The sequence below is a fragment of the Cadophora gregata genome (genome assembly GCF_030347475.1).
Source record: "Cadophora gregata isolate MNR1 chromosome Unknown scaffold_16, whole genome shotgun sequence".
In the NCBI taxonomy this organism is placed as follows: Eukaryota; Fungi; Ascomycota; class Leotiomycetes; order Helotiales; family Ploettnerulaceae; genus Cadophora; species Cadophora gregata.
This window is the reverse complement of record NW_026695939.1, coordinates 1,126,574-1,154,451: the sequence shown is the minus strand read 5'-3', so window position 1 is coordinate 1,154,451 and position 27,878 is coordinate 1,126,574. Positions and strand designations below refer to the sequence as shown.

The 27,878-nt window shown below is 48.7% G+C and overlaps 9 protein-coding genes across 9 annotated transcripts; 6 read left to right on the top strand and 3 right to left on the bottom strand.

Moving 5' to 3' along the window:
• Window positions 1-20: 20 nt before the first annotated feature.
• Window positions 21-1,309, top strand: DAL2 (Allantoicase; the record flags this gene model as incomplete). Its single annotated transcript, XM_058499036.1, has 2 exons — window positions 21-114; window positions 336-1,309. The coding sequence occupies 2 exons, from the start codon at window positions 21-23 to the stop codon at window positions 1,307-1,309; spliced, it is 1,068 nt and encodes a 355-aa protein (XP_058351303.1).
• Window positions 1,310-1,785: 476 nt separating this feature from the next.
• ONS95_005615 (uncharacterized protein) lies at window positions 1,786-4,424 on the top strand (the record flags this gene model as incomplete). The annotated part of the gene is made up of 4 exons (XM_058499035.1): window positions 1,786-1,957; window positions 2,015-2,394; window positions 2,447-2,854; window positions 2,904-4,424. 4 exons carry the CDS (start codon window positions 1,786-1,788, stop codon window positions 4,422-4,424), a joined length of 2,481 nt encoding a protein of 826 aa, XP_058351302.1.
• A 2,310-nt stretch (window positions 4,425-6,734) lies between these two features.
• On the top strand, window positions 6,735-9,218 carry ONS95_005614 (uncharacterized protein; the record flags this gene model as incomplete). Its single annotated transcript, XM_058499034.1, has 4 exons — window positions 6,735-7,426; window positions 7,478-7,666; window positions 7,717-8,824; window positions 8,871-9,218. The coding sequence occupies 4 exons, from the start codon at window positions 6,735-6,737 to the stop codon at window positions 9,216-9,218; spliced, it is 2,337 nt and encodes a 778-aa protein (XP_058351301.1).
• A 1,539-nt stretch (window positions 9,219-10,757) lies between these two features.
• On the bottom strand, window positions 10,758-12,650 carry ONS95_005613 (uncharacterized protein; the record flags this gene model as incomplete). Its single annotated transcript, XM_058499033.1, has 5 exons — window positions 10,758-11,204; window positions 11,262-11,391; window positions 11,447-11,871; window positions 11,941-12,330; window positions 12,384-12,650. 5 exons carry the CDS (start codon window positions 12,648-12,650, stop codon window positions 10,758-10,760), a joined length of 1,659 nt encoding a protein of 552 aa, XP_058351300.1.
• Window positions 12,651-14,110: 1,460 nt separating this feature from the next.
• ONS95_005612 (uncharacterized protein) lies at window positions 14,111-15,441 on the top strand (the record flags this gene model as incomplete). Its single annotated transcript, XM_058499032.1, has 1 exon — window positions 14,111-15,441. One exon carries the CDS (start codon window positions 14,111-14,113, stop codon window positions 15,383-15,385), a length of 1,275 nt encoding a protein of 424 aa, XP_058351299.1. The 3' UTR covers window positions 15,386-15,441.
• A 4,526-nt stretch (window positions 15,442-19,967) lies between these two features.
• ONS95_005611 (uncharacterized protein) lies at window positions 19,968-21,968 on the top strand (the record flags this gene model as incomplete). The annotated part of the gene is made up of 4 exons (XM_058499031.1): window positions 19,968-20,436; window positions 20,490-20,788; window positions 20,843-21,382; window positions 21,482-21,968. The coding sequence occupies exons 1-4, from the start codon at window positions 20,167-20,169 to the stop codon at window positions 21,966-21,968; spliced, it is 1,596 nt and encodes a 531-aa protein (XP_058351298.1). The 5' UTR covers window positions 19,968-20,166.
• Window positions 21,969-22,175: 207 nt separating this feature from the next.
• Window positions 22,176-24,902, bottom strand: ONS95_005610 (uncharacterized protein). The gene is made up of 6 exons (XM_058499030.1): window positions 23,796-24,902; window positions 23,569-23,738; window positions 23,302-23,519; window positions 22,988-23,193; window positions 22,891-22,935; window positions 22,176-22,843 (listed from the first exon to the last, which is right to left on the bottom strand). The coding sequence occupies exons 1-6, from the start codon at window positions 24,886-24,888 to the stop codon at window positions 22,302-22,304; spliced, it is 2,274 nt and encodes a 757-aa protein (XP_058351297.1). The 5' UTR covers window positions 24,889-24,902; the 3' UTR covers window positions 22,176-22,301.
• A 71-nt stretch (window positions 24,903-24,973) lies between these two features.
• Window positions 24,974-27,810, bottom strand: ONS95_005608 (uncharacterized protein). The gene is made up of 3 exons (XM_058499028.1): window positions 27,721-27,810; window positions 27,427-27,655; window positions 24,974-27,360 (listed from the first exon to the last, which is right to left on the bottom strand). The coding sequence occupies exons 1-3, from the start codon at window positions 27,737-27,739 to the stop codon at window positions 27,228-27,230; spliced, it is 381 nt and encodes a 126-aa protein (XP_058351295.1). The 5' UTR covers window positions 27,740-27,810; the 3' UTR covers window positions 24,974-27,227.
• On the top strand, window positions 25,975-26,916 carry ONS95_005609 (uncharacterized protein; the record flags this gene model as incomplete). The annotated part of the gene is made up of 2 exons (XM_058499029.1): window positions 25,975-26,274; window positions 26,332-26,916. 2 exons carry the CDS (start codon window positions 25,975-25,977, stop codon window positions 26,914-26,916), a joined length of 885 nt encoding a protein of 294 aa, XP_058351296.1.
• Window positions 27,811-27,878: the final 68 nt, after the last annotated feature.

The following is a 27,878-nucleotide window of genomic DNA, read 5'->3' as shown; positions in this document are numbered from 1 at the left end:
ACAATTTCAAGAGTCTCAAGATGGCTTTCGAGACGGAATACAAGGCTGATAATGTGGCTGTTGAGCCTGTGGCTGCGGACAAGATCGATGGAACCTTTCGTTCTTCAACAATCGGCGAGTACAATCCTTTTTTTCTCTAAGCGTTCCTACATTGGGGAAGGCGTTTGAGGCGTTGAGACAGATTGTATTGAGCTTGCTTGTAAGCATCGGTCATGTCACTGTGCTTCAAGAGAACTCCAGGGCAGTCTGATACCTCAATTCTATCCCATCTGACCCCTCCATCCACACGTGATTCGTTACCTCTTCCTGTCACCACCGTTGCTAACCTGCCTCAGATCTGGTCTCTGCAGCACTTGGAGGCAAAGTGCTTTCCTTCTCGGATGAATGGTTCGCAGAAGCATCCAACTTGTTGACCCCCACACCTCCCATCAGACAGCCAGGGAAGATGGTCTACTCTGGAGCTTGGTACGATGGATGGGAGACTCGCCGGCACAACACAGCGCCATTCGACTATGTTGTGATCCGTCTAGGCGTAGCTTCAGGAACAGTCGAAGGCATTGAAGTCGATACGGCTTTCTTCTCAGGAAACCATGCCCCGGCCATCTCCGTAGAAGGTGTCTTCAGCGATAATGATGAGGAAGTCATTGGCTGGAAAGGAGAGAAAGGGAAATGGGAGACTATCCTTGGACTTCAAGAGTGTGGCCCTTCCCAGAGATTTGGCTGGAAGCTGAAGGTTCCTACTACCAAAGCATATACTCATGTCAGACTGAATATGTATCCTGATGGTGGAATCGCCAGATTCAGGTTGTTCGGTCACGCAGTTCCTGTATTCCCTGAGGACAAGGAGGCTATTTTTGATCTTGCTGCTGCTCAGAATGGCGGCGTTGCGATCTCATGCAGCGATCAACACTTCGGTGTGATTTCCAACCTTATTCTTCCAGGACGTGGAAAGGATATGGGCGATGGATGGGAGACGTCAAGGTCTCGAGGAAAGGACCATGTAGACTGGGCGGTTATCAGACTCGGAGCCAGATGCACCATCCAAAATTTGTTGGTGGATACAGCATTCTTCAGAGGTAACTTCCCTCAGAAAGCAAAGGTCGAAGCTATCGATTGGAGCGGAGAAGGGGAGCCTGGAGCATTAGCTGATGGATGGACGGATGTCGTTGCGCCAAGCAAGTGTGGTCCGGACAAGGAGCATGAGTTCGAATCTTTGGTGAAGGACAAGTCATTCACTCATGTAAAGCTGGTCATGATTCCGGATGGAGGCGTGAAAAGAATCCGGGTCTTTGCTAAGAGGAGCATTTAGACTTGTAGATTTCAAAAGCAATACCCTTAAAGCCATCTATCTCTTGGACTGTTGACCTCATGATTCTGGCTCACGTAGCAATGTTGAGGATATATTGAAATGGTGGTACTTTAATTGAGTTCATCAAACCAGAACAGCCAGTACGACTTGTGCGAGAACTTTCGAGTATGAGGTTTTCGACGGGCACTGAAACAATATCTTACCTACCTACGAGTAGGTAGGGTAGGTATGGAAATTCTTCTCGCATGTCTTTGTTTCCCTGGACGATGATGAAGATCATGCGCTAGGGGGGCACGGACATTTGCGGTACAGAAGTGACAACACCGAAACTACCCCTTCATCTTTAAAGGTTTAGGTAACAGCAAGAAAACGCCCTCGACGACGAAGAAACTCTAGACTCGCAGGCTCAATACTTCGGCTAGTATATGAAAGCCAGCAGATGGGTAGGGGCTACATGAAGTCCTCCTCATCTCGCAATGGACATCGGGGATCATGGCGGGGATCTCAGCGGCGGGTTTGGGGATGAGGACCAGCAGCAACCTAAGCGTCCCAGGGCCCTACCAGACGACCTACCCAAATCCCTAGACGACAGGAAGAATGTCTCCTCACACTATACGGCCGAGACGGAAATGTATGATGCGTGGCAAGGTATGCGTACCCCTCAGTACTACAAGACGCTTTGGACTTTGGCTGACGAACTCACAGGCCAGTCACAATTCCTCACCACGCCGGTCCTAGCCAAACCTCTCCAGTTTAACAGTCTTTCCCTGGATGACGATGGGTTTGAGGACGATTTGACGGCGCAGAAGATTGGAGATAGTGATACACGACTGATGGAGATGCTCGCCGCGCAGGCAGCCCACCGGGATGGGAATGCTTCCCAGGACGAAGATGCCGTGGCCGCGGATGATAAGCTGTCAGAGATCGAGAAGAAGGAGACGCTTCAGAAACATCTGAATATGGCAGCCAGCAACGGAGATGTCGATCGGATAGAGAGAATTCTGTCCGGCAAGGCCAAGCAATTTGTAGATATTGATGCGCCTGACGAGGAGGGAACGGCTCCTTTGATATACGCTAGTTGTTTTGTAAGCTGTGCGCTCGAGACTGGTATCGGAGCCTTACTGATAGGACCTCTAGGGCCATGAGGCAGTTGTAACTGCTCTTCTCGATGCAGGCGCCAAACTGGATATCCAGGACCGCAATCAGTGGAGTGCTTTGATGTGGGCAATGAGCAACAGACACACCGGGATCACAAAGATACTGTTAGAACGAGGTGCATCTACGGACATCAAGTCCTCCTCTGGGCGGACGGCCTTCGACTTCGTAGCGCCAGACAGCGAGATCTCAGAGTACTTGCACGATCATGGTTATGGGAATCAAATTGGAAGCGTGGGAGTGACGGATGACTTTTACAATCCTGGGTTTTCCCAGGATAGATTCGAGGAGGAAATGGCCGAGAATGAGTTGAGGAGACGCATGATGATGGAGAGTGCTAGAGATCTAGAGGTTGACCTTGGGAATATGGGGATTGATGACCAACCAGAGGTGGGTACAATTGGTCTGCAAAAAGTGTAGGTATGCTGACAGATTCCAGTCACCAGCCGAGCTCGAGGAAGAAGCACAAGAATTCGACTGGAGTAGATGTCTCCACGATCAGATGTTCGTCTTCCAAGAGAGCGAATTGAGCCGGATACTTGACATTATCATTACCCACATGACGCCTCAGCGGTCACCATCTCAGAAACCTGTACCGGCCAACATATTATTTCTCAGTGCTCGATATGCTCATTATCATGCGAATCAGGATCTACTCGCAAAGCTCTTGATCACTGCAATGGATAAGATAAACGATGTTGTGGAGGCTCATCAATGGGATATGACGATCTTGGCCTTTTGGATATCGAACGCGACGTTGTTATTGCACTATCTAAAGAAAGATGCCGGATTGGGAGAATCGACGTCCGAGTTCCAATTGCAGCTTGCGGAACTCATCAACGAGATTTTCATCCTGATCATCAGAGATGCGGAAAGGAGAATGGATAAGGTCCTCGATCCAGCCATGTTGGACCACGAGACCATCCCAGGGTTCGAGGATATCACATTTCAGAACGAATGGAAGATATTCAAGCGCAAAAATCAAGTGAAGGAAGTACCAGTGGAAAAGAGATTTCGACCACCATCACCTAAAGCAAGAGCCAAACCTTCACCACGGAACGTCACATCTTTGCTCTCATCAACACTTTTTGTATTGGATCTATACGATATTCATTCTGTTATTACGGCACAGATATTGGCGCAGCTACTGTACTGGCTTGGGGCCGAATTGTTCAATCGAATCATGTCGGATCGCAAATATCTAGCTCGAACAAAAGCCATGCAGATCCGAATGAATATCTCTAGCCTTGAGGACTGGGCTAGGTCGAACAATCGGCAGCCAGAGCATTATGAGCATGGCTCCATGACGTCGAGTGGAGAACCTACTATAGAATCCGGGCGTCATCACCTGGCACCTGTCATTCAGCTCCTACAGTGGCTGCAGTGCTTTTCGTCACTGGGAAATGACGACTTCGAGGCCTTGGTCGGTACTCTTCAGCAGCTGACGCGACTTACACCACAGCAACTTATCCATGCTGTGAAACACTATCGACCCGAGGTTGGGGAGAAGGGTCTCCCAAAGAGCGCCATGAAGTACCTCATCAATCTCCAGAAAGAAACGCAGATACGAAAAGAGCAGCAAAGAAGCAGACGGCGAGAATCTGGTGTCCCGACTACACCAACACGAAACACCGCGAATGGCAAAATCCCAGATACTCCGGAGTCGAATGGCAAGCCGGCGAATGCTATGAAACCCCTAACCCCGGATGTGCTCCCCGAGGAGGAAGACGATGCACCGGAACACTTACTCCTGGACCCGTCACTGATGCTGCCCTTCTCGCTCCCTACCAGTACGGATATGTTGATCAGCTATGGTGCCGGCTTCGGCGGACTCAATCGTGAAAGAGAGCGCAAATACATCCCTACCGTCCCGGCAGAATTCCTCGCCAAGCTCGACTTGAGCGGTGGACGAGCACAATCTACTTACGAAGAACGGGATTGGGAGAACGAGGATGCGTAGACAGTACGTTTATTGTGTGAGCTTGTGTGGGATTGTGAGAGTGAGTGAGTGAGGGGTCTTAGAGGGGTGGTGAGACATGCATGCATGAGCTGCACGACAGTAGACTAGCTTCACTCGACCCATCAACAAAAGAAATTATTCGCAGCATCGGGCATCGGGTTTGGAAGACTTGGGCAGGGATATGGAGTGGTGACATGACAGCATTTGGCGTGGCGTTTGCGGCGCAGGTACTTTTTCTATGTGTCCTATCATCATTTCAGATTTGGAAGGGGTGATGAAGTAAAGCTTATCCTTGCCGCTACTGAAATAATTCAGATATATCATTGATCCCGTCCTCTTTTAATATGAATTTAAAACTGCCTAAAGTATCGCTTTATCAGGGAGCTCTTTTAAAAGTTTGTGTGGCCCATGAGGTGCAGTGGTTGTGTGACAGCTTCATCTCGACGTTGAGATGAGAAGAGATCCAAAATGAGATTTGTGGTACGATACAAGAGTAAAGTGAGACATCTCAGCCTTGTACTCCTCCTTCCTCCCACCTGTACGGGACAGGCAATGTCCTTTGTACTCTGGCGGCTGCACAAGTCGCCTTTACTTACTCTGGCCTTCGTATTTGTAGAGCCGTGATCCAGTTCCCTGCATTCAAGAAATTAACCAGATACTGTTCCTTCGATGCCCGTGGAATTGTGTAATGCTTCTAATTCATACAAAAGTCAGTTTACGTGAGGTCATCTCCAAAGTCGCCATTCTTCTAGACGAGCCCCCATCCCCCGATGTAACAACAGCCCTTCATTCAGGGTCCTCGTGGTAGCCTCGTAAGGAAGTAAAGTACCACCCTGCCACCTAAGGTAGTGTTCGGACTTATCGATCAGGGGTGCTCGGGCCGTGCCAGCACAGTTATCTGCCACTGAAAGATAGGATGAAAAAAAAAGTTCAATCTTTTTCCCTCCTGCTAGCCTTGCACAACACATTCAGAAATCCCACCGGCCTTGCCCTGTGCGACCAAGTAAACACCTCCACGTGAACATGGTGCCAGCACAATGAGATGGAAAACAACAACATATCACTATCTTACTAAGTGGCATAGAGATTCTGCAAGGCGTGGTCATCAACAATTCGTCCACCTACCTCCCTGCCTACTTGCCTACTTGCCTACTTGCCTTATGCACCTCAGTACCTAATTCGAGCTTGAACTACTCCGGACTGTAAGTAAATACTTCGCTTCGCTTCGCTTCGCTTCGTTCCTTTCAAGATTGGGCACAAAGGAAAGGAAGCACAACAAAACGCAACACAATCACACAATCACGGTCCACATCAACTCAACTTCGTTATCCTACCTTCGCACAGACTCCCGATTCCCGATCCAGTTCATCGGGGTCCATCTGCATCCACAAACACATGCACATGCACAGGCAGATGCACACCCACACCCACATCGGCCACATCCCCCCTCTCATGACTCCGCCGAACAAGCAATCTCCTTGCGACCCTTGTGCACCCACCGGCATCTGGCCCCTTTCGCAGCTTTTGTGCCTCCTAAGCGACTGATTGGCTTTTGCGGCCCCGTAGCGGCAGGAACGCCCGGGCTCGAGGGCCCACACAAATCAGCACCCCCTTGCACAGGCAGGCTCAAGCCACCAGCAAACGTCTTCGTCTCTACTCCGGGGGTACGGGTACTGCACTTGCGTCCGAAGCAGACCAGGAAGAGGAATTAGAATTGGAAGGCAAAGAAAGGCAAGCAGACGGCAGAAGGCAGACCGGAAAGGACACAGACCCGGCAAGGACAAGGACAAGGACAAGGACAAGGACAAGGACAAGGAGAAGCAAGGGCAGGCGAGGCAGCGCAGATCGAGAAATTCTCCTAGGCCATCTCTAGCTGGCTCTTTCGACGAAACAGACTCTCAGATCCCTCACTACTCCAACTACTGTACCACTCACTACTGTACTGGACTTACTCGAGCAGGTCAGAGTTTGCGACCGCATCTCTGTCCTTCTTTCCTTCCTTCCTCACACACACACACACTCTCTCTCTCTCTCTTTCTCTCTTTTTCTCACCTCCACCACACTCTTTTCCTGTAGACCCCGAGGCGCGGAATTGTCATCCTCTGAACTAAAACTCTTATTTGCTTCCCTCCTTTCCAACGGCAGATCGACCACAGGCGCCAGTCCGTTGGCTTTAGAACCAACCCAAAGTCACGCGCGAACCTGCAGCAAGACACGACGGCAGATGCGATAGCGTACCACGTTCGCGCAGCACTGCACTACACCACCGCATACCCCATCTCGAGCTGCGCGATCGCAGAAGGATGAAGGATGGCTCCCTCTCCTCCATCCTCCTCTCCCAGCAGTCCAAGACCCAGTCTGCGCACCAAGGCCAGCACTACCCTTACAACACCACAATCGCCCGCTCGATCTGACGATGGTATGATTACACTGCGCTACGAAGAAACCGTGCCTGCGAAAGCTCCAATTGCCGTCGTCACTGCCCCGCCGCGCAAGGAGCCAACAGACATCCATCTTGCGCTGCGACGACCGAAGACGGGATCGGACAACGCGAAGGACGAGGGCAAGCGGGACAGTGGCCTTGCGCCGACAACCAGCTCCAGAGCCGGAAGAGAGGGCAGTGTGAATACTACAGATGCCATTGAGGAGGAGGTGTCGCTGGGTGTTGAGATAGACTTTGACAAGACTTCCACGGTGGTCAGCCCGCTACAATCACCAACCCCAGCACCCCATTCGAAAGTTATCACCAAGAGCCCAAGCATGGGGTCTGGAAGTTTGCGCTGGAAGCCCGGAAGTAGGAAGAGTAGTAGTGGTAGGCCATCAGGTACTGCTGAGAAAACAGAGGAGGAAAAGGAATTTGCGCCGATTACTACGACTATTCCCACAGAAGAGTTCATAGACGAGGATTTATTAAGGACTTTGTCATTTTCAAAGAGGGGAAGCGTGATGTTGGGTGGTAAGAAGGCCGTAAATGGGCAAGCAAGGCCTACTGCTGGACGCGGGTACGTTGATGGCTTTGTGGACTTCTGAAATGGCTACTTACTCGTTTCAAGACAACCCAGCATGTCTATGCTTGTTTCGCCTACAATTAAATTATTATCTGATGACCTTGAAAAGGAGTCGCAGAAGGTTAGGTCGATGTATGAGCAAGGGGCAAATTTGGATTGGGAGGCTGGTGCTTATTCTGGTATTGCTGAACGTTTAGAAGCTCGTCAGTCTACACCAGATGCCGAGGGATCTCAGTGAGTTCATTCTGAACTTAGTACCGTACTCCAATACTAATATCATACAGGTCAAACGGCCTCCTCTATCCGAACGGTGCATTTCCGAGACCAGACAGTGCTATGTCAACAAGACTGGAACACGAATTGGCTGGAGGCATTGAAGATTGGGAGGATGTTGACGGCAATGATGTTGATCGCTACGGCTTCATTGATATGCGCCGGAAGAACTCGAGACCTGGAACACCAGAACCGAGGCCTCCACAACGAGTCTCTACTGTCCTCCAATTAGCTTCCGAGGCCCCAAGAAGAAAGCGAGCTTTTGGACGTTCGGCGTCGACTGCTACATCGCGAGCCACTTTCAAGCGAGCTCCGAGCCGCAAGATTTCTACCAGATCTCTGAAGACCGTCTCTTCCAGTGCTTCTCAGCGCAGTACCAGCAGAATCCGAGCAGCTACTAATCGTCTACCTGGCAACAAGGACAGAAGATGGATGGATGAGGCGGGTGACATGCTCACTCTTCCACCGGGTCTAGCCGACATAGCTGAAGACGAGGAAGGTGGGAGAGCTGCTGAACTGCTGAAGAGGAAGGAATGGGAGCGAGCGGAGAAATGGAGAAAGATGGCAAGAATTGTCAAGACGGGTAAGGATGGTGAAGGAATGGCTTTCGAGTTCGATACTACCAACGCAAAGCTCATCGAGCGAACCTGGAAAGGCATTCCTGACAGATGGCGAGCTTCTGCTTGGCACTCGTTCCTGAGCGCATCCGCAAAGAAGAGAAAGGACAGTGCGACTGATGAGCAAATCATTGCTGCTTTCTACTCACTTCTGGACCAGAGCTCTGCCGATGATCTACAGATCGATCTGGATGTACCCAGAACGATCAACAGTCACATCATGTTCCGCAGAAGGTATCGAGGCGGTCAGCGATTGCTGTTCAGGGTTCTGCATTGCTTGTCTCTGTACTTTCCTGAGACGGGCTATGTTCAAGGCATGGCATCACTGGCCGCGACACTTCTTTGCTACTATGACGAGGAGATGACTTTTGTCATGTTGGCTCGAATGTGGACGTTGAGAGGGCTTGACAAGTTATACGAACCAGGGTTCCCGGGTTTAATGGCTGCTCTGGATGAGTTCCAGAAACAGTGGCTGTCGTCTGGCCCGGTTTCCGAGAAACTCGTAAGTACTTCTCCATACTGCTTGGGATCACATCTGATAGATTCAGAGCGAAATGAACATCGAGCCCACTGCCTATGGCACTCGCTGGTATCTTACCCTCTTCAACTACTCCATCCCCTTCGCAGCCCAACTCCGTGTTTGGGATGTCTTCATGCTCCTTGGCGATCCACTTCCCACTGTCAAACCAACCACCGAACGCCCGTTCGCAGGTGGTCTCGACATCCTCCACGCTACGAGCGCCGCACTCATCGATGGGACTCGCGAGATTCTCCTTGACAGCGATTTCGAGAACGCTATGAAAGTTCTCACCAGCTGGATACCAGTCAAGGATGAGGAATTGATGATGAAAGTGACTCGCGCAGAGTGGAAGCTGCACCGTGGGAGGAAGCGGTGATACCTTACACACTTTTGGTTCGAATCATGACGCTGATATATCGTCTTCGAATCGTCGCTCCTTGCTATTTTGTATCTGCGTTTCCTCATCTGCTTTCCTGGCAGTTTGATTTTGTTTGTTTTCGGTCCGGTCTGCTTTTTCGCACTATACCATCATGCTTTTGGTTTGGTGTTCTCGGCGTCATATCGGGCAACAGAAACCTGGAGAAGAGAGTCAACTGGGATTCTGTTTTGAGGAGGTGAAGCAAGCCGAGACAAGGCAGATTATTTTCTTTGTATGTATGTGTTGTCGGTCTGTGGAGTCGGAATGGCTTCAAGAAGAGTAGGTGGATGCGCTCTGCTGAGTGTTGTGAATAGATCCACCATCTCGAGCTAGCAAGAGAGGGCTGCAGAATGAGAGTCCAGATCATAGGAGGTCGAATGAGGAGAGCTCTATTGGTGACTGGGACATGGGAAGAGATATGTGTTGCTTGGGTGTATGTACAATAAGCAAAAGCCATTCAATCGTGGGTGCGTGGACGAGGGTGCAATACCTCCTACCTGCTCCCGTTGTACGAGAACGCAGAGGGACATGAAAGAACCGAAATGGAAACGGGTAATGGATATATACATGGACAATGGAATGGAAGTATACACGAAAAAAGATAGATTAATTTGTAATTTTAATGGATCGATGAATGAATATTGAGAAATTGTGTCTTTTACTGTTCGGAGCGCGTTCTGGAGTATGAAGGTATGTGAGGTGAGGGTTCCATGTGTAGGCATTGTTCTTTCTCTGAACGAGCTTTTGATAGTCCAGATCAATAGATAAACACTGTGTCTCTGCTCTTGCTCGGGTTGATAAAGTAGGAAATGGGAGATGGCGTGGTAAGAAGCGGAGAGGTAAGGAAGTTGCAGTCGGGTACTGCTTCGAGTACTTTCAGCACCCCTCAGCGCCCTCGGCGCTTCCATTACCTTTATCGCTCATGGCGTCCGGTCTTTCCCAAGAACCAGGCAGAATTAGCGAAAGAATTCTTCTTATGATACTACGCCTATTTCCCCTCAACTGCCGTATCAAACACACCTGTAGCGAGACCCTGTAATTAAGCGAAGAACGCTGGAGTTCGTTGTCGTCTAGGCAGCCTCAGCGCCTCGCTTCAGCACCGTGCCCTGGAAAAATGTGTTTTCGGCAGTTGAGGGGATAGCTCCCACTTCTATAATTCTAACCTCTCTGCTTTCCATTCCGTGCTATTCGATGCAAACTCGATGCGATATGACTGAAAAGGCATGCTTCGGTTGGGAGATGTGATGTGTTGTGGTGATGTGTGGCTAAGCGAGAGTGTGAGAGGTTGAATTAGAGGTGAAGGAAGGGAGGCCATTCAGGGGGATGGAGACTAGATTCACATTGGTGGCATATGGGGCTGAGCGCTGGTATTTAATGTCTATTTATTGATACGGCAAAGCTCATAAATCATGAATCATAAGTCATTCTTCATCTTTGAACAGTCATACCTCGTAGAAGCCATGTCATGCCCGCTATTGTACACAAGATAAAGACCACTCATCCAGCACAATACGTACTCCTCGCCCGTATCCTCTCCCCATACCTCCAAAACAGAATAGGTGCCGGAATGCCTATCCCCAACGCCACAAAAGCTAATACTGCATTCCCCCATCCCACCCCAAGACTCCCATACAACTTTCCCGCAAAAAGCGGAAATCCAAACCCAGCAATTGTCCTCACAAAAGCCGCTGCACCAGTTGCACTCGCTGCATAAGTGGTATATGCATCAACGACATATGCCTGAGCACATTGAAACGAGATTATGCAGCCGCAGGCGAAGATTGCCGCGCCGATGTTGGGAACGATGAAGTGGATTGAGGAGCGCGCTGTGAAGCCGTAGATGAGCAGGCCAATGGGAACGAGGAGGCCCCCGGGAAGCATGAGTGGAATACGGAACTCGGGTCGGCCGGGGCAGTTGTAGTGTCGTTTGAGGCGGATGTACACCTGTTGGGTACTCTATTAGTTCTGGTTTTTGGGCTGGAGAGGTGGAGAAGGACTTACTTTGTCAATCATGGGAGCGCAGATTTGGAGGCCGATTACAAATCCAACGCCGAGGGAGAGGTAGTTTAAACTGGCGTCACCGATAGACATGTTGTAGGTTTGTTCAAAGACCATGGGGAATGTGGAGAGGCTGTGCGCTAATCAGTACCTTTCGCTCTTCTAGATGGAGAAAAGATGAAACTTACACCAGGTATTTCAATCCGTAGACGTAGGCTCGATACAAAGCCATGAGCTGGATAGTTGGCTGTGTTGCAAGCATCACGAACGGCCTAACCAGATTCTTTCTCATGATGTGTCCGAAGGTATGGTCGGGGTTCTGCCATTTCGTATGTAAGGCAGCATTACCCGTCTCTTGGATCAACTTCTTCACTTTCACAGCGAGGATCTTGGGAGGGTATGTTTCGTGGAGGAAGAGCGTAGCGAGGATTTGAACGAAGAGATCGAGAATGGATGTACCCCAAAATACCCAACGCCATGTGGTATTTTGGGTAATCAGACCACCAGCAATAGGACCTAGTGAAGGACCGAGGAAGGGTGCGAGGCTGTAAATGGCGATGGCTTTGCCGCGCTCTTCAGCGCGCCAGCAGTCTGAGATGACGCCTCCTCCGATCTGGTTGACAGTCAGTCGAGACTTTGAAAGAAGATCAGACATGGTTAAAGGGCAGGGACTGTAACATACGGCTTGTGGAGCACTAGCCCCGAGACCACTCAGAAATCTGAACGCCAATATCTGCTCCTTGGACCGAGCAAATCCACAAACAGTGTTGAAGAGAAGAAATACAAGGTTAGCACCTTGAAGCACGACGACACGTCCGAATATTTCTGAGAGGGGTCCAATCAGGAAGGGACCGATTGCATAAGCGAGTAAGAAGATGGTCATGACGAGGGCCTTTTCAGAATCTTTCGTGATGTTGAAGTCTTCCCCGATGGTGTCGAGGGAAGGTGCAATCATGGTTGATGCGAGAGGCGAGATGAATGTGAAGCATGCGACTAAGAGAGTGGCTGTCCATCTTTGTCGGTTGGGCCAGTTCAAGGGATTGGTTGGATCGTCTTCAGATGACCATGTTACCTTGTACTTTCAGCGGATCAATGTTTTCTGAAAAGAAAATAGGTGGAACTTACCAAGCTAGGATCAACAGTTTCGTCGGGTTCGGGCTTGATGTCTGGCTCATCAATTTCATTGACCTCGGTCAGTCTCTCGAATTCTTGTCGTTCGAGATCGCCCTCTGACCTCTGTTCTCTAACAATGCCTCTGTATGAGCCTGTTAGAGACCAAGTGCGACCAAAGTTGCTCGGGAGATGTTGGAAGGGAAGTTGCGGGATCTCAAAATTTCGAAACGAAGGGAGGCGCCGGATGCCATATGGCGATGAAGCACTTTGCTCTAGCATTTGGAACGAGTGTGTTGGACAAGTAGACGTGAGACTGAAACAAACTTAGTGTGAAGGTGATGCGCAACTTGTCGTGATGTATAATGTGTATAATTATATCCTGTTGATATGTGTTGTTAGGGTTGGATGAAGAATCTCTACTTTTGCACTGCCATTCCTAAATCCTATACATAGAATCGACGAGACCACTATTTGCAGCCACACTGTCATAGGGATTAAGACATTTCAACCAAGTACAAGAGAGGTCTTGAGTGTTTAGCGGTGAATTGTAGCAAGGCGAAGTCACTGGGCATCTCGCTCCAAAGAAGAGTCTACTCCTGGTCTGTGCCTCGAGATCTTCATAGACGCACGAGAGCCCTACCGGATTCGATTGAAGTTCAGAGTGACAACAGGTAGGAGACTCCTGCATCCCGTGTCTGAGGCAGAGTGACGTATCTACATCCCTGCACTCCTTGTGTTCCAAGAACACCTACAATCTGCTGTCCATTCGGGATATTCCTCAAGATCTGAGGCGGAGTAGTTTTAGAACCTTGTCTCCTTGTCCTCTTGTCTCTTTCGAGAAGGAACCGAGAAAAGGTGGGGCTTGTCCCAATCGACTGTTGATTATGCTCATTTCACCCAATGGCATTCACGTTTTGTTTTGTTTGCCAACAGCTAAGCGACTCCACACATAGGGGCTGAAGTGCCGAGCGGCCATCCAAGACTGCCGAGCCGCTGTTGTCGATCGCTCACGACATCCGCGAATGAAATCAACCGACTACAACAATTACCGCGTAATGGCCGTGGCTGGAATGTCTTGATACTCTTATTTGGCTCTGCACAAGAGGGCGAGTCCAGTCCTTGAGGGTAGCAAATTCTTCGGGCCTTGGATTCTGCCTTGAAATTGTGGGCTGGCTCTTCTTAGTTTCCTAAGGGAAGATGTCATTCTAAGCCACTCAAATGCAAGCCAGGGATAACGTTCTCTGGTTTGTTGACTGGTGATTCGTAGAGCTTCTTTCGTGTGGTCAATCAGCTAAGCATGGATTTTAGAAGATCCTGAAACCCGTATCTGCAGTGGGCTCGAGGCACAATTCGTCGAATTCCAAATATATTTACTTGGGTACTCATTGGCATTCATAGTCGGAGAGAAACACGGTGCTCTATCGTGCCAGCAGCTCCTACTTCTAATTTCAGGCCGCTATTATGGCTGTGGCCTTGGGCACATGGCATTTGCTTGTCCTTCGATATCTTTCAGTCGATGTTAGTTAGCACGGACAAATGACAGATAGAAATCTGCAATAGGTGGATGTTCTTACTTGGGGATTTGCTCGCGTGTGCTCATGCCACTTCCGTCACTTTCTATATAGTGTCAACACAGTCGCTCAGCAAGTTCAATAAGCAATCACATCAAACACTCGTTCAAGAACATTCACTTGAAACATTGCACACTCGCTATACTTTCTCAGCCTTCTATCATCAAGATGATTTCAAGCATCCCCAAAACAACCGGCAGACCGATGAAAATCCTCGTTTCACCTTCAGGCTTCAAAGAGAGTCTCGAAGCAGATGTCGCAGCAGACTGTATTGAAGAGGGTATCCTCAGGGTCATTCCCAATGCCATCGTTCGCAAAGCACCTCTCGTCGACGGAGGAGAAGGCTTCACTCGCGCTCTAGTCCAGGCCACACAAGGACAACTCAAGTTCCTTGATGTAGTCGGGCCAGTCCAAACCGTAATCAGATCTTTCTATGGCTTCCTCGGAAGCGGATCAAAGACAGCAGTAATAGAGATGGCCGCCGCGGCTGGACTACGTCTTGTCCCACGCGACGCTCGGGATCCGGGATCAACAACCACTTATGGCGTCGGACAGTTGATTCTGGCTGCTTTGGATGATGGTGCAGAACATATCATTGTCGGGTGTGGTGACTCTGGAACCAGCGATGGAGGGGCTGGAATGGTGCAGGCTCTTGGTGGTCGTCTTCTCGACATTCATGGAGTCGAGCTTCCCAAGTCTGGAGGTGGAAACGATCTTTCCAAGCTACACGATATAGACCTGACCGGTCTTGATCCACGACTTCGAAACGTCAATATAGAGGTTGCATGCAACTGGCATAATGTGCTCTGCGGACCGAAGGGTGTTGCTCGAGTATTCGGACCTCAAAAAGGTGCAACACCAGAGCAAGTAGAAACACTCGCAGCAGGTTTGGATACATATGCGAGGATAGTCGAGCAGATCCTTGGTTATGATATATCGAAGGCACCAGGAAGTGGTGCTTCGGGTGGTTTAGGGGCTGGACTCATGATGGTGGGTGCGACCCTGCATCCCAGATTCGACGTAATCATGAAGTACTTTTGCATTGACGACTTGATGGATGATTGTGACCTCGTCATCACTGCAGAGGGCGGAATAGACTATCAGACACCTCGGGGGAAGATTCCCGCTGAAGTGGCTAGGAGAGCAAAACAGAGAAAACTTCCGGTCATCGCGCTGGCAGGAACTGTTGGTGTTGATGCTGATGTGAACTATCTGGCAGGCATAGATGCTTTTGCAAGTATCATGCAGTGCCCAACTTCACTCGAAAATGCAATCGACCAAGCCGAGCGATTGCTTAAAGACGGTGCTGAAAGCGCGATGAGGATGGTAGTCGTCGGAAGGGGATTGAATGAGGAAAAGAGAATGGCGGATATGGCAGCCCTGTCAGCGAAATTGTTCGGAGAGAAGCTTGTGAAACCACTGCTTAGGGTGAACACGACTTGATCGGGGGCGAGACGAATAGTTTCCTTTGGCTCGTGATTGACAGTTATACTTCTGATACCATTGGGCGTTCTGGACTATCGCGATACTGCAATTGATATTTCTGGGATGGCGGATTTTGTGTGCCATGGCAATATTCACTCTCATTCAAATTTAGTACATATGTATGACTACTTAGGTCGCAAGGCTGCAAGATTGTGAAGCTTCCAAGAAACACATTGCCAGTGAGCATTCTGTGGATTATTCCATTTTGTGATCCAGTGGGGGCTTCGTGGTGCATGCATTGTACATTCAATGCCATAAACAAGACCAAATGACCAAAGACTACATTCTCCTGACTAACACAGACTGGTGTGTATACTGTGTACATATTTGACATTAATTTTATCTCTGTTTTTCGATTTACGTATTTCTAAATTCATTAGAGCTTTGGTATCTACCTTATCCTGTGGTCGACTAGACAGCATTCTAAATCGCATCTGCAGTGACCCCTCTACTCAATATTCACATCACAGCACCGTTCTGGCCGATTCCAGTGGTTGCAGGCAAAGTAAGCATTACTGCGGTATGCTACGGAAGAACGAACACAGGTATGGGCTGTTTTCATCTCCTCAGCGCGAGTAGGGAATCCTGGTTTCATCCCCAACGAGATGTCCAGCAGACGATTTGCGGTATTGCGAATAGATATTATTATCGCATCGAGTCTGAAGTCTGCTTGGCTTGCGATCTAGCAAACAGGGGATTCTTATGAATACACGAGTACCTGCGGTAGCATTATCTGCTGTTAATGATGTTCTATCCTATAGTTTGTCAATTGGGACTAGCGGAGTAGATCTTGGATACCGAAAGCGTGCGGAGAGGTGCGTGCAAAAACACATCTGCAAATGACTGCCCACCTGAAGTATTCAACTGTTGAGGCAGGGGGAATTTCAAATGATGGGATTTGCTGGGATAGCAGCGGCGAGATTTGTGCTTGTACCTATATCTAACCCCAGTTGCCCTCTGCGAAATCCGAGTTGGGTTGTTCTCAAACGTAATGAGACAGTAACTTTGAGCGCATGATTCTACCAGTTAGCTTAAAGCCATACTACAAACTGAACATGCCAGTGATACCAGGAGAACTGATACACGGGATCTAGCAGGGTGAAGATTGAGAGCCATTTAGGAGGATTGTTTGTCCCTGTATATCAGAGAGATTCGAGTAGCGAAAAACTTGGCAGACCGTAACCAGTGACGAAAGAGCAGGTTCGATGCAAGGCACCAGGATAAAAGGTGATATTGGAATCTCGGGGTCGATATGTTATGTGAGATAGTCAAGGTAAGTACGGGCGATTCTAATGCGTTGTGTATAGACTGTGGCGTGCTTGTATTCTGTTGTTCTGTGGTGGGAGTGCGTTGGTTGTTTCGGAGGCATTCCCCACGTCAGAAAGCCAAAATCCCACCACACATGGAAAACCAATCAGAAACTTCGAAAGCATTCCATCAATGCCAAATTCTAGCTTACTCGTTGATAAGCTTTGCATTAATGAGAGCGAGACTCGTATTGCTAGGGAGTGATTACAATAACTAGAGCAATGCTCTTCGGCTACTCCTGGCTGTCAAATGGTCCTCGAAGGCAAAGGGGCTTTAAGAATTAAGAGCTTCTGACAAACCTAGGTTCTAGCATATCATTTCCCTAGCAGCTGTCACTTGCTTGTGGCACAGGTGGTCTCGCTACTTGCTTCTTGCCGTGAGACAAAAAGGAGTAACTCTTCATCATCCAAACCTTGCTGAAAGAACCAGTTTGTTTTCGCTGGGCACAAATCTCAACATCGTTTAAAGACTTCGAAGTACGTCCTCTTTCTCAAGTTCGACATGAAATGATGTCATTTCTTAGTTGTCTCCGAAAAGACAATTTTCTTCGTGGGGCGGATAAAGTCCACGTCTCAGGGACTGTTTACAAACGTCAATGGCAACACTTCAAATCACAAACAACCCAAAGCTAATATGGATGACTTGGATTACGTCAGGAGGTACTCTCACCCTCGGACGTAGAGTTTGGCTTCTGCTTAGGAATTGAGATCAATCCAGGTGCTCCCCTCATTACCTGTGAACACGTCTTGAAGCAAACTTGTTTTCGACTGTCACTGGAAACTATAGATCTTTGCACAAGCTCAACCTACATCTGGCTATGGACCCTACGCTGTCTACGACCCATTATTTCACTACTATTACGATGACCAAATACCAACCCAGCTCTCGCTCTCCGCAATCAATCAGGCTATTGTACGTGTTATCTCGCGTCTCAATTTTTTCATACCTTCTCAGAGCTAACATTCAAGAAGCCCACACAATACCACCTTCCTGCAGAAATGCCGACGGTATGTCTGACTTGTAGAAGTAATTGGAGTAATTTGGAGCTACCTTAATGACCGATTACGAAATCCAGGTTTGGTAAGGCACAGCAGCTACAGTGAGAGCGCCCGGCCCAGCTGCCAATCTAGTAGACTCCCTCAAGCAAAACTTAGCTTTATTCCATATTCTAACGTGTTAATGTGTTAAAGGCCTTGGAACGGCCAAGTAGCTTCACCTGCTACACATACAGTCTTTGAATATGCTGGCACTCCAACAGCTCTTCTCCGCCTCCACAATATGCCGATTGAACGAGATAGAACCTAGGCCTGGTTTTAAACAAGATCCTGTCAATAATACCGCAGCTCGTACCGTAACGCTTCAATGGGCTACTGTGTTGGTCGAGAGTTCGCGGTCCTATGTGACAGATGCAGGAGAGGATGTGGGCCCTACCCACGGTGCGTTCGGATGCCATTGCTAGACGACGAGGGTGTCTGTACGTGCTGCTACAACACAAGCCACGTAGAATGGTGTACTTGGAAGAATGGTATATTAGTGTGTTTCATTTAATCAGCTTCTGCTAACATACAATACTTTTCAGCCGCATAAGCAACATGTAGTTTGGCGATGCATATGCTGGGAAAAGTGCTTTACCCTCGCAGATCATAGAGGATGCAGTGATGCTGTTACCATACGTTCTCAAGCTGGTTCAGCCAACGAGGATGTTAGATAACTACAATCGAGACCTTCAAGAATCGTCCAACCGTCAGTTCAAGCAGGGCCTCTTTCAAGCATATCGTGACTATCGTTGACATGGGTAAGTGCCCCATCCAGAAAAGAAAAGAAAGGCATCAGAACTTTTGCATAGATTGACAATGTTCATGATCTCTGGGATTTGTATTCAGAACGTTATACCACCATGAACAGCGAGTGCTGGGGTAGCATGCAGTACATTTGTGTCAGCCAAAATCGTGTTCCAGAATTTAATCCTAACTTTGCAGGCTAGAAAACACGTAATGCATCCTCATTAGATTCTATTTCATCTGCTCTTCTCTATCTACGGGTGGCATTGTCCGTTCCGTACGAGCTCCCAAGAATCATATTTTCTGCGTCAATACTCTACCAAATCCTGTTCTTCTATATCAGCTCTGACACCAGAGGATGGATCTAGGAAACATCCTCGTAGATTAGCACATTTGAGCACAAGTTTGCGCAAAAGATTTTTGTGCGAATAAGAACATAAATACCAAACAAGCGTTTGGATTGCGGTGATATCAATGTGGCTGTAGATTGGTCTACCGATCGAATTTCAAGAGGAATAGGATGAAACATAATGAGCGTGTCTTGTGGACTGCTGCAAGTTAAGGTTGACATTTCGCTTCAGGCTTTCAATACCTAAGTAGGCCTAGCCTTCAGTGGCCTCAGCGCCATGTGCACAGGTCAACCCTGGCAGCAGCCCAGAGGATAGCAATAAGCAACGCTGGTAATTCAACAACGACTTCGATATTGGAAAGTTTACCAAAACCAAATTGAATCGATGTTCTGGATCTTTCCCAGATTTTTGATACTTTCGTAGCTGCATAATCGAGTCGAGACCCCACAACGTCCCCACACCAGTATATTTGTCTAGAGTCTCCAGGGGACATTTCTAATGTACTATTTCGAGCCAGTTTCTTTTTTAGTTTTTTTGGAAAGGGGGGGAGGATTTCGTGTCCAGCTAGAAGATTTGGCCGTCTGCGTCAGGCCTTCTACTTAAGACAGTTTGTTGAAGTCTTACAAATCTACAAGAGTAGCAAAGTATCACCGACACTGCTAGAAACCCAATGTCGGAGGGGGTCCATACGAAAAGCCTAGCCGTGGCAACGTTGTGCTACAGAGGAGATTTCTGGTCACTAAATACGCGAGCCAGTAGAAATTTCTTGCTTGTGTACGGCTCGTTCGTGAAGTCCTTTGTCCTTTTCCACCATGATTCCTCCTCGCCCTGGCGGCAGGCTATGCGACATCGAATCCAGAAAGGGTAAATCGTCAAGTAACAATCCCTTGTCAAAAAACAATCTTGCCTCTGATTATACCTGGATTGCGGATGTGGTTACCTTGTGCCACCAAGGGAGCCAGTAACTTGGGATGACCTATCAGACCAAGGAATAAACGATAAAAAGTGGGCTTCTTTGCTGGCGAGAGGCGCAAGTACAGCATCATGGATCATCTAGACTGCAAACGGGACTCTGTCCGTGAAACACGTTCATGAAGACCTCTCATTCGATACCTTTTGGGATTGATATAAATTAGCATCCACTGTGTCGTACTCATGATAAATTATATACATAATTGTGTCATGGATTGTCTATATATATAAGAGAAGCAAACCCCAAGCATCAGGGTCTTTCTCTTACACAACAACACCTTTCTTATTCTTACAATCATTCGCTGTTCTTACAATTCCATCTTTCACGATGCATCTAATCACTCTCATTAATATTTTGTCCCTTCCTCTGGCTTCGGCCGCGCCTGTCAGCAACGAAAGTTGCAGCATGGAGGAAGACTTCACTGTTGGCCAAACCGTCGAAACAAGCAGCGGTCCGGTTACTGGACATGCCGCCACTAAGTTTCCAGAGGTATCTGTCTATCTAGGCATTCCATTTGGACAAGCTCCTATCGGAGACCTGAGGTTTGCAGCGCCTGTAAAGTTCGTCGGGTCTTCCCCAATCAATGGCTCCGACTTTGTAGGTTCTCAGCGTGGCTCTAATATTTCTTGCTAAAGCTGACACATCTTGAGGGAAGTACATGCCCTCAACTCCCAAGCGCAGGCGGTACTGCTCCCACACCAGAAGCAATTGCATTTTCCAATGTTACCGCTGTCGGTCTCGAGCTTTTCGGTGCAATCGGAATTACTGGGACGACGAGCGAAGACTGTCTGTCTCTCAATATCTGGACCAAGCCGCAATCAGGCGAGGGAAAAAAGGCTGTTATGATCTACATATATGGAGGTGGATTCTCATCGGGTTCTTCTGCAGTATCTATCTTCGACGGCTCTGCACTTGCAGAACAGAAGGACGTCGTCATTGTTACTTTCAAGTATGTCGAAGTTGAATACTCGATCTAATTTCATAACCTCTGATCACTTTCCAGCTACCGAACATCTATTCTCGGCTTCCCAGGAAATCCATACGGCCAAAACAATATCGCTTTCTTGGATCAACGGCTTGCTATTGAATGGGTGCATGACAATATCGCAAAATTTGGCGGAGACCCAGAGCGCGTCACCTTGTTCGGTCAATCAGCGGGTGGTGCCTCGACAGATTATCTCACATATGCGTACGCCTCGGATCCGATGGTCCACGGAGTTATCGCACAGTCAGGAAGTGTCTTTGCCTTCGGTCTGCCATACCCAGCAGAAACCATAGCGGTAAATTGGTACACGGTCACTGAGACTGTTGGCTGTGGAAATGCAAGCACCGATGCCACCCAGCTGCTGGAATGTATGCGTACCGCTGACATTGATGCAATTATGGCTGCTGTTCCAACTTCAGGCTTGTACGCAGTCTTGAGTGCCTTCGGTCCATCCGTCGACAACACTATTGTCTTTGCCAACTACACCAACGAGACACCTGCTAGTATCCCGGTTCTTGTCGGCAGCAATGACTACGAAGCAGGCATGTTCCGTACACAGTAAGTGACCACCTTTCCGACGTTTTTCTTTCGCTCCACCCATCCGTTTGTATTGTTTTCTTCAGCCAATAGAACATAGCTAAAGTCTCTACCTTCCAGGCTGGCATTGGGTGGTGCTGCCTTCGCCGATTCTGATTGGGACGAGATGAATCTGTCAATCTACACGTGTCCAACTGGGCAGCGAGCAAATGCCAGTATTCTAGCCAGCAACCCAACCTGGCGCTACCGCTTCCACGCCATCTTCCCCAACATCAACATCAGTCCCGAAAGTGGGGCTTACCATGGGGCCGAACTCACCCTCCTTTTCGGAACCGAGTCCCAACTTGAACCTTCCACTGTAGAGGAAGACGCCTTTGCAGAGTATCTCAAGGGAGCCTGGGTTGCGTTTGCGAAAGATCCTGTTGCTGGACTGAGCTCTTACGAGGGTGGCTGGCCGATGTATGACCCTGCTGGAGAATCGCTCGTCAGACTTGGTTTTGAGAATAAGGTTGGCACAAATCTAGGCTTCCCTGAGTTGTATGATGCTGGGTGTTCGGAGGCGAGCCTGACGGCGCTGCTTTGTAGAATCTTTGGGCAGTTGTGTTAGTTCTGGATTCTCCGGTGATACATCCAGGGCTGTGATGTGGAGAACAGAGATCATGCACGATCCCATATCCGTTCTTAGGTGCTGTCAACCCGCTACCTGTTCTGCAACGACTGAAGAGAAAATATTTTTTCTTTCCACCACATATCTACTTTCTTGACTTATAAATACATCAAAACCATAAAATATATGTAGTATTGCACTAAATGGATGCTTTATTATGTTCAATTACCAGTTTGTTGATTTGTCCTCCACTTTCGCTTATTTTTCGGTGACATCCGGCACACCCCTGCACATACCCTCACCGATGGTGCTTAACAAGGCTCGGCCAAAAAATCATGGCAGCCCCAGCCAAAGTGCTAGCATCCTTGGGAAGTTGGGAGTTCCCAGTCCTGTGACAGGATCCCAACCCTTCACACTTTGGAAGCCAGGGGTTCCACAGCCCTGATTACCGCCACTTGTGATATCATTCATGACACCAGGATGAGCATACAAAGTCGGGTTCATAAAACCCACTGAGCTCTTCCCGATAGCCAACCGAGCAGAATTGATCAGTGTGACGACACTTCCGAAAGTCGGTGCGCTAGCACTAGTTCCAAAGACGTAGCTGAAGTTCCCATCGACCGCCACAACGTAATTGACACCATTGGCAGAGACGTCAGGATAACCACGGGACATTTGAGACGTATTGTAGCGGTCGGAGCCGTATGAGGGTTTGTGTTGCGTGAAGTAGGTTTTCACCGCGTTTGATTGATACGACGGCATGGAGAACACGTTGGAAAACCCCCCGCCAGAGTAAATGACACTCTCTGCAGCTTGCTCGGGCTGTGTCACGCTGGCACCCGGAATAACTTGAGTGGCGCCGACGGAAGTTACGTCTGAGCAGTTTAGCTGACTGAATATGGAGGACGGATGGGATACTTACAAGGACAAGTACTTGGGAAAGACGGGTTGAACATCCCAGATTGACCTAGCAATTGAATATGAGTCATATACGATCTGCTGAAAGTTGATCTACTTACCTGCGTTATATTGTCCTGTAACAGGATCGATACATTGGCCGCCATTACCAGCAACACCATAATCACCCGATGAGTATAGAAATGTGACACCTTGGAGACCAAGCTTCATATACTCGTGGCATTGTCGATTCTCATAGAATGGAGTCAAATCTGCTTCGTTGTAGCCGTAAGACGTCGAAATCACTCGCGTCGCAGCGAACCCTCCACTGGTCAATAGATCAGCATTAAACATTTGGGTAAGGTCAATATCTCCACATCAATTGGTGACGTGGTAGGGGCTAAGCCACAGAAGAAGCACGAATGATTAGTCTTACCAGTTCTCAGGGCCTTTATAGACCCCGGGCCCTGTTCCTTCTGTATCTGGATAGGTTGCATCTTGAGTTGGGTCATCGCCACCTTGGTATGTGCAATAGCTTCCGTCAATTGCATCGAGAAAATTGTTGAACGAAGCACCTTCGTAATTATCTCCTACTTGATACAGGGTGACCTTCTGAGGATATACCAGTGACATGGCGTACTGAAGGTCGAGATCCTGAGATACTCCTTAGCTGTGATCTGGGCCGAGCACCACTATTACTTACAGATTCTCCGTTGTAGCCGAATGCCTGCCTGTCGGTCTGAAGATAACCCCCATCAATGGAATTCAAGATCGGTCGTTGACCTACAGCAGAGGGCGAAAAGTTTGCGAAGAACTTGTCTAGATCACCTGGCAGATACGCTTGTGGTGTGTACTCGACAATACCATAAGAGTCTTATTGGAGTTCGCAGTTAGCTGGCCGAAATTCCGTTGAGACAATAGATTACTCACTCTTGGGGTTCGCCACGAAAGCGGGAGGAAACTGATACAACGCTCTCAGACAATTTGGGACAATAGATTTGTCACAATGCTCCAACTGGTCAATGATGGTGCCGAAAGGAATGCGACCTCCATTCTTGGGCAATGATTTGTCTCCTGGGGATCCGATTGAATGGCCGATTCCTGGTTGGACGTTGTGGCCTGCTGCGGCTGTCTGACGCTTTGCAAGAGCTATATCGCTTGCATCCATCGCACGTTTCTTCTTTCTGGGCTCGATCTGGGCATCGAAGTGAAGGGTAGGAATGATGAAGTCAACGTGCCGTTGAACATGTTCTGGAACCGAATATTGTTCGCAAGCGACATGAGCCTGGCCACTTTCGAGGTGCGTGAACTCATAATACTTGGTGCTCAAGAGTTTCTCGGCTTCCGCAACGGTCACATTGGCGTGCAACCAGTTCAGTCCTTGCGATTGTTTGATGCGGTCTCTGGAAATCGCAGATTGTGCGAGCCAGTCATAAATTGCTGTCACTGTTTCTTGGCTGGGAGCAAACATCTCAGCAACCTCCTTTGCCGTCCAGTGCTTGCCGAAGTTTGGTGAATCTGGATGGGACACGTCTAAGAGGAATTCATCTGCTCTATGAAGGTTGTTTTGAGTGAGAGCAATACGCAAAGGGATCACTGAATCCTCGTGCATAGTTGCGCTTTTGACCCAATGTGTGGGAAGACGGTCCCTCCTTTCATGGACGACATGTCTTGGAGCAAGAGCTGGTGCCGTAAGGGCCACAGTGACAAGAGAAGGTAGAGCAAGGATAAACAAACGCATGACGAAGGTTGGACTGGGGATATAGAGATGTTCATGCTGAGGGGACATTTGGCTTTTATGGACATTAGAGACCAATGCCGTTCTAGCCAATTCTTGTTCGAATCTAGCGATCAACAGTGTAGGAACCAGAGCCTTCCTAGGAGAGGAAGCTCTGTTGGCAAAAGCCTGCCTATCTTCCAGATGGTCGCGATGTACAGGGTACTTCCGACCGACCTGACGAGCATCTGCAGCTGGTGGCTTGCATAAATACTCAATCCAGATAGAAGCTACCGTTGATCCCATGTCCGGGAGCCTACCCCGCCAATGAAAGTAGCCGTCCGAATGGAGATCTTATCTGGCAGCCCCTCTTCTTGAAGCTTAAGCTTGACAACCTTCCACTTATGGAACTAGACTGCCTTTCAAATGGCACTTTAGATGATACAAGCATGGATCGACAGAGGCTTGAAAGCTTGGTGGTCGTCACAATGCTTATTATGACCCAAAGCAACGCCACAATAGAGCAAGTGAGAGATATGAAAGGTGAATTCAGTTGAGGGAATGTGGTTTTGGTTTTCCGATGGCATTGCAATATAATCAGCTGCATCGAACCGAAGCCGACCCTGAAGCCTTTCATCTCCGAGATATGACGAAAGAGAAGAAGAGGAAGAAGCGGAGAATAAGAAGCTCATAGCCTTCATACCCATACCCATACCCATACCCATTGTCTTCGAATCAAGCTTCTGGCCCGTTATCGAGTATTTCTTTCCCGCACAAAGTAGTGACGACTTCAATACCTAGTGCCCAGTTCGAGCCTGGGCCTAGCTAGAAAAAGGAAGGTGGGCGAGCTTCTTCCCACGGCAGGCTGGTAGCTAGTCAAGCGGGGTAAAGTAGGTAGGTACTTACGAGTCACACCAGCGTAACCTCGAGTACTCGTAGGTGCAATGTTGTCTGCATATCTCCAAGCATCTACCTTGCCTACCTCAGGCAAGACGCGACACGATCTGTGGGTATCCTTTTGGACGTCAATATCCTCCTGTCTTGTCCTGTCCTGTGTTCATTCACCTCCGTTCGTTCCCGTTCCAGTGTGCGTTTTAGCGCGAGAGCTCGGATACAGTATCGATGGTCACGTGCTGGTCACCACACCATCTGCAGGTGCAAACGACGGGCACACCACCACATCTCTCCAATCGCAAACGCTCGCATCATTTCTTGCCGTCAGGTACCTCGAAGCCTTGTTTGACAACTGACGCGAAGTGCTGGAGGATGTCCAAACGCAAGTACGTTCACTCTGGCTATCCATGGAATCCAGTACAATCTCTTTAATTTGGCGCTTCACTAACCGCTCAGATCAGATTAACACAATTGCACGATTCTAGGGACAATTGCACGATGAGCCAGAGCCTCCTTATCACCTTCTACGAAGAAGCCCAGCCAGACCATCGCGGCCGCTATCTATCAGGCATCCTTAATTGGAATGCCAACAAGCTGGAGTCAGCTCATGACTATATCCAAATCGTCTTTCCGCTGCCTGAAGAGTCTGGCGTTCAATGGAACGCGCCAACGATTAATCGTCCAGTGTTTGATGCCTTCCGTACCCGGCCTGAGTTGAGAGAAAGAATGAAGGACTCTTTCAAAAAAATGATGTGGTTCTATGGTTTTGTATTAGTGGAGACAGACGATAGCATCAGGGTATGTTTCCTACCATGGCCATGACATGGGATCTTGATATAATACTTGGACTTCTAGGTTCATAAGGGTGCAAACTGGAACAATCATTCTGGCCACTGGGATGTCCGATTCGATCATAATCACCTTCGCATCACCAGAATTATTCGCTGTCTACGCGTCCTTGGTCTCGAGGATGAGGCTCAGGCCTTCTACGATGCCCTTGAGCAGAATGCTCTGCGAGTCAGTGCTCGGTCGCGCGAGTACTGGCGCCGTGCTGCTCGGAGAACATTGAATCTTCGTCCAGATCTCGAGGATCGCCAGATAGACGGTGATGATGACCTCAGCGTCGGCCCAAAGTTTCTAAGAGAGTTTGAGGAGCTTCAAAGGCACATCGCGGAGTCGAAGAAGGCCGATGACAGTATTTCTGGTACGGTTGGAATAGGCATCGGCGCTCTGGGTGAAACTGCGGAGAAGGAATATCCAGTCGAAGAGCAGAATGGAACGGGGTTGGTTGGGATGGAGGGAGCAGATTTGAAAGGCACTAACACCAAAGAGCCGGCCGTTAAGCACGCCAGTAGAGTAGGAACTGAAGGAAATGAAGCCAGTCCCAAAGTCGGCAATGAGATGGAAGGACCCAAACTGGACGGTACAGGCCCTCAATGATTCTAAATAGGCCTCGAGGGACCTAGCTACCGCCCGCATAGTAGGTGCTTGGCAGTCTCATGGGCCGCATATGATGATGAACTTATGGTTTGGTGGTTTGTTACATTTCTCGAAGAACTAAAAGCTTCTTCGGATTGGTGAGATGATACCCTTGGGCAGCCAGCGTTACTAGAAAGCAATGAATTTTTCTCCAGATGACACGCTATGGATCGCTTATTTGGCAGATGAATCGAAACAGAGGACAGTGACGTGACCATACATAAGTGGAAGCAGCCAGGTGGGTAATCTCCTCTGCGCCAAGTTCTAAACAGTTATTCTGACATTCTATCCTTTCCAAACGCAAGTAGCGGTACCACCCCAACCAAGTCCTCGTCTTCCTGATCAACCTCAAAATCGAATCTGACCAGGCTTTCTGTTAGCGGAAGCACATAGGACGTCTTCAACCTGGTGCTCGTGTCAGCAATCTGCTGCATCAATCGGACGCAACCCGTGGTGTCACTGCCCACCTACTTTTCGTGCTCTTCGGTTGCATGATACTCTGCCACTGCTTCCAAGTCTACGTGGTAGCTCACAAGCGCGCAGTCATATCCTTTACTTTTACTGATTGGGTCCGTTAACGAAGGGCCGCCAACGATGAGTCTCCCGTCTTTGACGCAGCTCAAGGTTTTGAGGCTTTTGGCTGTTTTGACAAACTCGGCTCTCTTCTCCGCAGTCACGTCAGCCTTGAATTTGAACAGAACTACGTTGCCAGTCAGAAATGCGATTGGTTGGTCACTTAGAAATGTCCAGTGGGTTAAGGATTACCGATGTGGATGATTGTCATTTTGAACGGCCAGCGAGGAAAGTGGCCGTCGATGAACTTGTCGGAAGGATGTATGTGGCTGATAAAAACAGATCTCGTTGTTGAGGAAGCACCTATGGAGATTTGAGGGATTATTACAGCAGATATTAAAAAATTTCTT